The sequence below is a fragment of the Eurosta solidaginis genome, chromosome 2 (genome assembly GCF_040869045.1).
Source record: "Eurosta solidaginis isolate ZX-2024a chromosome 2, ASM4086904v1, whole genome shotgun sequence".
Classification (NCBI taxonomy): domain Eukaryota; kingdom Metazoa; phylum Arthropoda; class Insecta; order Diptera; family Tephritidae; genus Eurosta; species Eurosta solidaginis.
This window is the reverse complement of record NC_090320.1, coordinates 22,463,270-22,475,513: the sequence shown is the minus strand read 5'-3', so window position 1 is coordinate 22,475,513 and position 12,244 is coordinate 22,463,270. Positions and strand designations below refer to the sequence as shown.

Below are 12,244 nucleotides of genomic sequence, written 5' to 3'. Positions count from 1 at the left end.
GAATAAACTGAAAAACTATATTAGAAACCAGGACTTATTTTATGGCAAATGCTAAAGGCTAAAAAGATTCTAAGGCCCCTAACTAATGGTACAGGCATTTTCCAGTGGAAGTGCTCTATTTTTATTAACGCTAAAAACTACAAACCAACCTTATATATGGGTAAATCAAGGCACATGCTGGAGCTGTTGTTATCTCCACTTTAATAAAAAATAATGAAATTAGTAAACGAACACCAGGATTCGAAAAGCAGAGATCACAATTACAGTGTACACAAACATACGATCTGCTCATCAACGTCATATTACGAAATTTACTTATGAAGTATTTAACACAAAAACGGAGCGGAGAATAACCCTCGCCAAGAAGTGCTACTTTGGACTGAGGAAAATTCAAATGTAAAATTCCCTTTTGAAGAGCAAAAATCGCTCTTTACCAGTCGTGTTCGACAGAAAGGTTGTACGGAAAATGTATGGTTCTTTCCCTGATGCCAATGCTGAGTATCAAAGGAGGTATAATGCTGAGCTGTATAAGACTTACACAGAGATGATTAAAAGCCAAAAAATCTGACTAGTTCAAGTTATGCGAAAGGGGACACCTTCACTGGCGTCAATTATAGCGTTACACGGATAGCTACCGTGATTGTTACTCAACGCCCAAAATCGCCTCGGCGGTTAAGCGTCAATTAAGGATGATGATGATGGTCTTCTAAAAGCACGGGCCCTCCTACTTCTTACACCACTGCTATACAATGAAGTTGCGCACGTCGGCTAGCGAGATTAACGTAATGCGCGTATTAAGATACCAGTTAAGTAAAGCATTTAATGAGTTATTTTCTTATTGTAATAGAAAAAAAATACTACACACAAGTAATTGATCAAAATGCCGATCTAAGTCACACACAAGAGCACTTCTCAACCGGTTTATCCGAAAACAAAGAATTGCAAAGAAATAACGCAAAAGTACAAATTGACACAGACAAAAAAAAAAAAAAAACAATTAACAAATAATTTAAAAATAGCATGAAGATCTTCTTGCTTAGCTAATTCTGTACAGGTACTCTCCCCTTTCCCCTATATCCTCTCCTACTTTACAGCTCAAATGACACCGATCGGATATTCAACAAGATATTCTTATTCGTCTTTTGTTAACTTGCCTACCTTGTTATTATTACGTAGTATCACAGCATTTTGCGCCGCATTGTTATGGTTCCGCACCAAGACATCCCGACAGTCATCACAGAGGTAATTGTTATTGTCGTAGCCGCTACTATCACAGACAAAACCGCTGTCATCACTACCAACTAGGCTACCACTCAAATTCAATTGTAAACCTTTCACCAGATCTGGTGTTCTTGTTGCATTACAATGTTTTCCATGTTCTTTGTTATTGGTATGATGCGTATTTCGTTCCGTTTCGCTTTGTGATGTTGAACTATCGTCAATAAAACGTAAATCACACGCCAAATCGGCTAGAGGACTTACAGTTATAAGCCGCGTACAATAAGATGTACCGTTCTTGATCTCTACAGAATGTGGAGTCACACTCTCTTCGCCATCATCTTCTTGCAGTACATTATCCAAACTATTGGAACGTTGCTTTGTGCGTTCACGTTGCGGCCGACGCGCCACCAACTCACCACGTTCATTCAACACCAGTTCGACCGGATGCGAGATGACCTTATGTGACTTTGTGGTGGTAACTACCGAACGCGTAAACTCTGAACGTTGGGTTACTACTAACGTATTCGGATTGTCGCTTGGTAGACGTGTCACATGCACATTTCGCGTGGTATCTTTTTTTACTTTGGTTTGAGTACTCAGCGTTTCGGGCGTTGGATCGTCCACTGTTGGTGATTTAGTTCTTGTCCTTGTTGTTGTCGTTGTTTGTGTTTTCCTCTCATAAATGGGATTATCTGTGAGCGCGGGTATATTGTAACTTGTCACGCTGATACAGGGTGTTGCTGTTGGGGACAATGGCGATTTCTTTGAGTCCAACGTCGGTGTTGTAGGCAACGGCGTTTTTAGTTGCGTCGGCGTCGTATCAGCACGCTTCCGCATTTGTGGTGTTTCGGGACGTGATGACGTTGCATATTTGCTGCTACAACAACAACGTGAACATAGCTGCGAGACACGTTTTCCGCTACTCACCAGCGCACGCTTATCACTATCACTTGTGCCATCGTCATCTTCTTGCAGCAAATTGTCTACGCTTGGTAGAAAGCTTTGTCCCTTTTTACCCTGCCCGGCTAACTCAACTTGTGGCACATAAAAGGTGCTGTTGGCGCTTAGATCGAAGCAACTGCGCTGAAAATGCTTGTCATCCGAATGCAGCGCTGCTGCTTTTTTGCTTTTGGGTTGACGTCGCAACGATGAGAACCAGTTTGTGATGCTAGGTCGCTTCTGGTGTTGATATTGCTGTAGAGAAGCCATGGTTATGCACACGTACACGTTGGGGTGGCGTTGTTAATGATTGCTTGAATTGAAATACGGTAGCTCCGCTGTGTAGTTTTAGTTGTTTTTTTTTTTGTTAATTTGTTGCACTTCGTTTTCCTGTTGAAGTAAATTTTTTCTTTAAATGTTTTTTTTTTTTTGTTTTTTTTTGAATTGTTCACATAATTTAACTTCCTTTAAAATATTAAATTTTTCAATTATTTTTTATTTTAAATTTTTATGACTTCAACTTAATCACTTTGCCACTTGTTGTCTTCTCGAGCGCGACAAACACACCGCCACATATACACATCATCACACAGGTAACTATGCTTAAAAACCAGTTCCTGTCATCGTCGGCTGGCATTCATTACACATTGGTATTATTGTGGCTTCTCCTGCTGGGGTCCCCAACTAAAGTGGAAAATATTATTTCATTTGGTGTTTGGGTTTATTTTTTTCTTGTTGTTTTCGAGGAATGCAAGCGCATTCAACTTTGATAAAAAAAATCATTTTTATTCAGCGTGAGTACGTTTTGTTATCGGCAAGTTCGCGGAAATCGCGGTTGAAGGCCGAAGGTGGAATGCAGTTTGCAGTGGATATTTCACTAAAAATATTTCTTACAAAGCTCTATAATTTCGTTTTGAGAGCGTAGAAGACTCACTATTTTGTGAAGGCACCGTGCATGTGCAGTTAGCCGCATTCTTTGTCTAAATTTGTGTGCATATTTCTTTATTTGTAATTTTTTAACTGTTTTCATTTTTTAAACGTGTTTGTTATATATTTTTAATTTTCTAATACTTTCTTATTTTTTATTTCTTTAGATTTAGTTTTTCCTAATTTTTGTACATAGAAAACAAAATTTTCTTAATTTGTATTTTATATTTGCAACTTTTTATATTTATTATTTTCCTATATTTTTTGTTTCTTTTATATTTCTTTATTTTTTCTATTTGTCTAAATTCTATACATAACAATTAAGGAAGGCTAAGTTCGGGTGTAACCGAACATTACATACTCAGCTGCCAAATTACAGCTTGCAAAACTTTTAAATTACCTTCTTTTAAAAGTGGGCGGTGCCACGCTCATTGTCCCAAATTTTACTAATTTTCTATTCTGCGTCATAAGGTCAACCCACCTACCAAGTTTCATCGCTTTATCCATCTTTGGTAATGAATTATCGCACTTTTTCGGGTTTTCGAAATTTTCGATATCGAAAAAGTGGGCGTGGTTATAGTCCGATTTCGTTCATTTTAAATAGCGATCTCAGGTGATTGCCCAGGAACTTACATACCAAAATTTCGTTCGGGGTTTTGTCAAGAAAACAAATTTTTTTTTGTTATTTTAACAGATTAAACACTTTTGGTCTCGAGTTAGCAATATTATGTAAAAATTACAGATTCTCAATCAATCTAACTGATTTTTCTGATAAAAGAACTGATTTCGTTGGCCATTTCAACAGCGAACAACTGGATAAATTATAAAATGCATCTCCTAGATTTAAAGAGAATCTTACGCTGACGGCGCTCACTATTTTGTTCTCTGTCATACCAAAAGCCCCTGTTATGTTGGCGGACATCTGTTATCATTGGTATTCTTAGGATGACATAAATATTTGTTAGTTAACAGAGCAGAGCTAGGGTAGTAGATATCGGAACCTTAGTGGAATACCATCCGGTCTCGACTTTCGGTATGAAAACGTGCTATATCAGAATATTTTGCAAAAAAAACCCCTTTCTCAAGATTTGTTAAAAAATAAATAAAAATTCAGAAGTCGATTGAAGAACGGCCTATCTCAACACTTTTTTTTTTAATAACCGGCATATCAAAAGGTACTCAGCCCAGTTCCAAATATTCCCTCGGAGAGCAATAACTGGGGTATAGAAATTCGAATTTTCGAAGTCGGCTTTTTTTCCAATTCACATTTTGTTTCGAATTTCTATTTTTGTTTAAAATATTTCATATGATTTTGAAGAAAAGGAGTAATGATTTGGTGGCACCGCAACCTCAACATAGGAGCATAAGAAGGCTGCGCGATAATACAAATACGCTGATCGCTCAGCGGGTTATGGGGTCAGAATATACCCGCGGTAGGTATGCCCATCGTAAGAGGCGACTAAAATACCAGATTCAAGGGGTTGTGTAGCGCAACCCTTTCAGGTTGCCAGCGCAGTATATAGCTTCTCCAAATCCAAATTTCAACCTCACCTATCCGTGGCGAATCCTGTTTCATTAACAGCCGAAGCTCTGGCGACCCGAACCTCAAGGATCTATTGGGTGGAAGGGCGGCATAGCCAAGAAGGCCGTATGTGGTCATAACAAATCTTTCCCGAGATGGGCGGGCTTGGTACCAGAACGTACCGGATCTGCATCCGACAAAGGATCATCAATATCGATAACACTGCCCAAGGCCTTCGGGGAGTGTCCTTATCGCTACAACAACAACAACAACAAAAAATACGCTGAAGTTGCCTATATCTAGATACCTCAAAATTTACTCAAGTTATCGTGTTTACGTACAGACGGACGGACGGGCGGACATGGCTAAATTAATTTCTTTTTTCGCCCAGATCATTTTGATATATAGAAGTCTATATCTATCTCGATTAGTTTATGCCGTTACGGGGCACCGTTATGCGAACAAAATTAATATACTCTGTGAGCTCTGCTCAGCTGAGTATAAAAACTAAGAAAGCGTACGTAGCTTGTTCTTATTCGGTTTTTTTACTTCTTTCTTGTTTTTTTATTTTTCCATAATTTTCTTCATTGCTATTGTTTTGTTAATATTTCTGGGTTTTGTTTTTTTTTACTAAAATCTTTTATAATTAATATCTTTTATTTTAGTATTTACCGTTAAATTTTTGGAAATTTCTTTTATTTCTTCTAAAGGTTTTTATTTCTTTAATTTCATTTACTATCACTTATTACTATTTTTTTGTTCCTTTTTTATCTCTATAAATTTTTTTTTTATATTTTTATATCTTAAATTTTTTTATATTTAATTTATTTATTTATTTATTTTTTGCAAAGCGATAAATACTTTTTGTTTTTATTTTATATTTCTTTACCAAATTTTATCTTTGGTTTTATTTCTATTTTATTTTGCTTATATTATATTTTTGCTCCTTTTTTATTATTTTTATATCTAACATTTTTTTATATTTGCGTTTTTTTTTATTTTTATTTTATTTTTTTTTTTCAAAGCTACAGACACTTTGTTTTTATTTTATATTTCTTTACCAAATTTTATCTTTTCCATTTCCTTCTATTTTATTTTGTTTATATTATATGTTTTTTTCCGTCTTTTTCTTAGTTATTTTTTACTAGTTGACTTGTTACATTTTTAACATTTTTTGTTTCTTTTTAATTTCACTTACATGTTTTGGTCTTATATTTTTTTGGTTTGATTTTAATTTTATTTAAATATTAAAAAAATTTTTTTTGGTGTTTTTGCTAATATTTTTTGCTGCTTTAAGTTTTTTGTACTTGCTTATTTTTTCTATATAGTTTTAGTTTTATCTTTATTGGTTTTTGGAATATTTTTTATATTTGTTTCAGGCGAAGTTTGCAAATCTTTTTTTTTCTTTGTTTTTTAATCCTATTATTTTAATTTAACTTTATTTTAGTTTTTTTTCGAAGTCTTACAAATTTGTTCAAATTTTTTAAATTCACTAAAGATTAACAACGTTTATTTCCTTTTTTAATATTTTTACTAAAGTTTTGATTTAAAACAATTATTTTTTCTCCTAAATTTTTTTTTGCAAATTTTCTTTAATGTTTCCATTTTTTTGCTAGTTTTTTATATATAAAAACATATACATGTGCACCGCCTAATTTAATAGATTCGCAAAATGTCATAACAGTGATATTGTCATATCATACATTTCATGACGGTCATAACTTTATAACATTATTACAATTTGAGGTCTTTATTACCTCAAACTTGTTTGGCTCCCCTCATAATTTTTAAATTTTTTCTTATGTGCCATAGGCAAAAATTTTGGAATGTTTACGAAGTCGTAAAACTTAAACTCTTAATATTACATAAAAAAAGTTCTGGCTTATACTGCACGAGATTGTATCGAGAACGTTGTTTCTTGATTATAACAGATCGGTCCGCGAGGAACTAACATAGAGTGAATGAGTCGGTAGTGTTACCAGAAGTTTGAAAGAAGACTGAAAAACCCTATTAAAAACCAGAACCTTGTCAAATAGTAGAATCTTTCTAGGACCTATGCCATTTGCTGCTTCTAGATCTGACAGCTGTATCACTCCCTATAGCTGGAGTCTTAGTCTGGCAAGCTCGGGGCACGAGAACAAAATGTGCTCGATCGTTTCCTCCTCCAACCCACACTTCCTACATCTGTTATTACTGACCAAGCCTAATTTTAAGGCATGTGACGCCAGAAGTGTCCACTCAAAATACCCGATATGAGTCTACAGTCCTCTCTTTTTAATGGTATGAGGAACTTTGTTAGTTTAAGGTTGCAAGACCTACATATGATTTTCGACACAATATTGTAGTAGAAAAAATTAAAAAAAAAGATGTTTACGAAATCACATTAGCTCCTTAGAGTTTTGACTTATTACACAGACCACCAAATAATCACACCTAATCAAAACTTTTTTTTTGCGAAAATGTGGTACACCTAAGCCTATTTCTCTTCAATCTAGCTTCCGAGTTATCGCGCAGTGATTTACATGCTTCCTACTCCAGGGTGCAATCTAAAAGTCTTCTATCACCTAATCACATCAAGCACCACAAACAAACTAAGCACCAATATATTTGTTTTTTGAATAATACGGCAAAATATCTCGGAAGCAAAAAAACAATTTACTACATTCTAAATATTTCAGAATGAGAGTTCAAATATACTCCATTTGACTCCTTCGTATAGTAGCAGTAAAATAATGTTACTGAAATTGTTTACGTTATTGTAATGATTTCTCGGCAAAACAATTACGCTAAGACATTGACATAAATACCCGCCAGACAACAAAAGGACACAAGACTTGAAAAATACATAATAAATGAACAACACAGCCGACTCTGACATTGACTTCTAACAGCTAGACCATCTACATGCAAAGTCTTGTAATAAAATCTACAAGTTATAACACTAATTCACGTAAGAGTTGGATGTTAACAAAGCAAACAAAGGACATGGGACTAGAAAATAGGATGTGTGAAGTAGACATTGAATCAAAGCAAAGGAGTAAAGGATATGGGCATAAACTATGAGAGGAATAATCCCAAATATTTCAAGCGGAAGTTTTAAATTATTTTTAATGCTAATGTCAATGACGAGAAAAGGAAGGAATGGAAACTTAAGCATTTGTGGAATTGACAATAGTACGTACTCATGACGCCACTTTAATGAGGATGAAATTAGTTTTGGAGTGTTCGAGAGAAAAGTTCTTCGAAAGATTTATGGACCTCTACGCGTTGGCGATGGCGAGTACCGAAGAAGATTTAATGATGAGCTGTACGAGCTATACGCAGACATTAACATAGTCCAGCGAATTAAAACGCAGCGGCTGCGCTGGCTAGGCCATGTTATGCGAATGAAAGATGATGCTCCGGCCAAGAAAGTGTTTCTATAGGAACCCGCCTATGGAAGCAGAGGTAGAGGGCGGCCCCCACTCCGTTGGAAGGACCAGGTGGAAAACGATTTAAACTCCCTTGGTGTGACCAATTGGCGCCGGTTGGTGGAGCGAAGGAGCGACTGGCGCGCCTTGTTGGACGGCCATAACCGTTTAGACGGTTAAGCGCCAATTAAGTAAGTAAGTAAATAAGAAATTAGTTGGATGTAACAAGAACTTTTAATGTGTTGAATTAGGCGCAATCAACTTTTATGATGTCTGCCGCTATATATGTATTTAATTCTATGCACTACATGCATTAGCATGACTTAATTATTTTCATTATTATTTGAGAATTCCTAAAACCTATTCACATAGCAAATAACGAGTCTCGTAAGGGTAATGGCGTGAGTTACCTTGAAAGGTTTGGCTTATGCATAGTTTGCGGCGTATCTGTATGCATATTATAATGCGTATCAATTGCTCTCACACTCACTCACTTGCATGACTGATAGTTAAAGGCAGGTAGCGCCGATAAAATTATAAACAAAAGCAATGCGCAATCAATTGAAATCAAAACAAAACACACACCCAACAGCACCACGGCAATGCGTTCAAAATGCAGTAGCGAGAATAGAAATAACAGTGGTGAGTTTTTTTTTATCAAATTTCGTCAACTAAATTCTTTTATTTTATTTTAGATTTAAATAAAAACATGGCTATGAGTTTTGTAAATGAAAACCAATTCCAAAAACGTTTTCGGAAAAATTCAAAACTTCGAGGAAGTTTTAGGAAAATTTCGAACTTTTATTTGAAAATCTCTGTATTTTCTTTAAGTATGCAGTTTTGTAGCCTAATAAATTTTAGTCTTACAAAATTTAAGTTTCAGGTATCTGAAAATTCAAATTGATTTTTGAAATGAAATTTTTTTATATTTGAGAAATTATGAAACACACTTTAAAACGTTTTCGAGATTATTTTGCATTTTTTCAAATGAAAATTTAATTGAAGTCTTGCCTTAACACTATATGAAAAATAAGAAAAGAAAAAATGTGACTGCTATTTTTGTGTTCGCTGCTGTATATATGTATATAATTATGAACAGACAGACAGGTATGTGCTACTTGTTTGCATTAAGCATGAAAATAAAATAAACAAGCAAATATAAAATATCAATGAGAAGTAAAGGTCATTGAAAAAGCATGAACTTTTCGATAAATATATAAACGATAAAATTTTAGAGATGGAAGCGGAATAGCAGGGATGCTATAAAAGATTTATTTGGATAGTAGCTTATGAAGGATTAATAGGAGTGTGATGTCGCCGTTATTTAGAGAAAATTAAGAACAAGTTCACCACAGAAGAGTGTCATGCTAAGTGATGTTGTGTTGTTTTTTGATGTTTTCTTTTACGTTATGTTATGTTGAATTGGTTAAGCTTTTGTTATGTAATCTATTGTTCTTATGCTTATTTGTTTTCTGTATTATGCTGTGTATTGCCATATCATGTCCAATTACGATATGTTGTATGAGATTGTTGTGATAAGTTATGTTGTATTGTGCTATATTTTATGTTATGTTATACTGTATATCTAATCTTGTTTTGTTATGTTATGCTGTGTATCTATTTATATGTTTTCTTATGTAATATTATATTGTGTTATACTTATGTCAGGTTGTGATATGTAATGTTCAGTTATGTTATGATGTGCATGTTGAAAATGTACGCGTTCAACCTCTTATAAGAAACTAACCTTGAGTTAAAAAAATAACTCGCCGTTCTGCAGGTGGGCATAAGACGCTATCCAGGAATATTGTGGTATTCCTTCCTTTTTTACGGTAGGGCTAATATCAAAAACCTGTCCCTCTGATATTCGTTACTTGCTGTTGCAACGGTAAAAACACTCCCCTACTACCGATTTGTCGATTTGGATGGTCCTTTAACGGTCATAGATCCGGTAAGTAGCACGTTTAAAGTATTAGCCCACCCAACCGCACTCGAATCCCTAGCCAAAACTTGACTGTATGAAAGGAGTTCATAAAAACCTATTCCAGCGCAGCTCGAGCATTGAATGAATTATTAAGAGAGTCGAAAATGTAGAGCTTATGGATTTAGTTCCAAACAGCGGAGATTTTTAAAACGAAAGCAAAGTCAGTTCTAACTTTAATGTTGGTCTGTAGGCATCGAAAGTAAAACATCTATGATGCTAGATATGATAATTGCAACTCATAGCATTATAACATTCTCTATACTTTAGACTTTACAGTAAACATAAAAAATATGAAGCTAAACGGACGCTATGAAGTTGAAAATATTAAAGGGATTGTCTACTCTTTTAGCGATAAGTTCAAATCAAAATATCGTTGCTGATATGTTGCTGCTTTAACTATCCCGTATCACTTCAAAATCTTCTCACGCTGAGACATAGCCTGGACATAAGTTCATAGTTACCCTACTTCCGGGCTACTCCAGTTAGGCAAATAGTGAATCGGCCATCTCAACTCGCTACCCACATGCTTTTCTTGTTCTAAACTATTCAGTGGGATTCACAGAATCAAATTTCAATATTTTTAAAATTATAAAGAAATTTCGTTTTTTTATTTCCTTCTTTATCTTTCCTTGCATTAATATACATATATTTCCAAGTAAAAACGTATAGATCAAACAAAAAAAGCATGGCGGATATGTTAAATGCTCCAGACGATTTCCTTTGGGTTTTCGTAATTTAATTTTATATGGCTTTAATGTACAATCAAAAAAAATGAAGCCTTACAAAAGAAGGGCTTACAAAATCAACATATTGGCTGCTTAAGATACAAAGGTATTCATGTATGTACAAAGGTATATCAACAAATCATGTGGTTGCATAGGAATCAATCGCACTATCAATCCCCATCAAACGTGAACATAAAAAAATAACCAGAAGTAGGTACCTGGAACGTCATTGTAGATACGTTCAATCATGCAACCGTATAGATGTAGGCAATCCGATTAGCAGATTTTCATACGCACCTCAGCGAAGCTACACCAAACTATTAACCGATGGAAATCATTTGAATTGAATGACAAGCAAAATGAATGTACAATCAATTCTTTGTTTGGGAAAGTGAAACAAAATAAAGTAAAACATGGTTTAGCTGTTCTAGAAATACAGATATCGGTCTGGCCACATTGCGGTGAATCTTCCATACCGTACACATAACAGAAAAAACAGCAATGAACCGCGAATCCGATTAATAAGATGGCACAAGGCAAGCGCAATAGAGTACAAAAAAGCGCTACTTTTTTCTAGTTAGTGCTTAGGAAGCAATAAAGAATGATACTTAAAAACAACACACAAGAAAAGTAATCCAATTAAATACCAAAACGGTGTTATAAACGGTGAGCACACAAAAGATGTGGTTGGCGAGGTCGTTTAAATATATTGTGTGGCGCTCATGTAAACACAGGGTGAATGATTAAGAGTTGCTAACGGAAGTTCACAAATACACAAATTTCTATTGTAAGTACACCAATTTTAAGAGCAATGAAGTCAGAAGTGACTGTCCAAAAGGGATATGTTTCGAAGGTTCAAATTAGAAAAATATGCTAAGGCCATGTATGTCACTACTTTTGGCTTTTAGCTAAGAAAACTTCGACGAAAATGAGTATTTTTAAACAATGAGTTCTACGAAATCTATAATGTATAGGGCACCGATTAAGGAGATGTTTCACTTAAGTTCTTCCTCTATAACCAAGATAGTGATGACGTAAAGCTTCGTATGGGAGGCAGTTATAATGAATATCCTCAAAGCTACACAGAACAAAAAGTTGTTTGGGATGTATCAGAACAATGTCTTCTAGGTGATATGCGAGAGCCAAACACCATTATCTTGCGTGGTCCGTTCTCTCTCTGTTTCTTCAAATATATGTATATACATATAGTATAATTTGGAATCTCTAAAAGTTGCCCTGTTGCGTGTCCCTGTTAACAGATTTCGAATCCATTTTGTTATTATCACAACTGCTGTGGTCGATTGGTAATCAAAAAACGTTTCAGTCATAATAAGTGGCAAATTCATGCCAAAAATGAGGTATTTTAGGGCCGTTTTCTAGTGACTTATTTAACTATTGTTTTCAGGATGCTAACTGAAAGATTGACTGTCAGTTGGATGCAAGGAATGATGTAGACGAAAATCAGCTGTTATAATGCTTTTCGTATATTCAAAATAGATTTATGCTATTTTTTCTA

The 12,244-nt window shown here is 34.8% G+C and overlaps 1 protein-coding gene across 10 annotated transcripts in view; it reads right to left on the bottom strand.

Annotated features, from left to right (window-relative positions):
- Window positions 1-12,244, bottom strand: part of step (cytohesin steppke) — a 464,613-nt gene that overhangs the window by 20,241 nt on the left and 432,128 nt on the right. For 4 of the 10 annotated variants that reach the window (XM_067764622.1, XM_067764621.1, XM_067764624.1 and 1 more), the window contains exon 2: window positions 1,159-2,844. The exons of 3 other annotated variants lie outside the window; for them this stretch is intronic. In XM_067764622.1, coding sequence (XP_067620723.1) covers window positions 1,159-2,430 — 1,272 coding nt within the window. In that variant the 5' untranslated portion in view covers window positions 2,431-2,844. The remainder of the gene's footprint in view (window positions 1-1,158; window positions 2,845-12,244) is intronic. 3 more of the 10 variants (XM_067764625.1, XM_067764626.1, XM_067764623.1) reach the window with 2 other exon arrangements.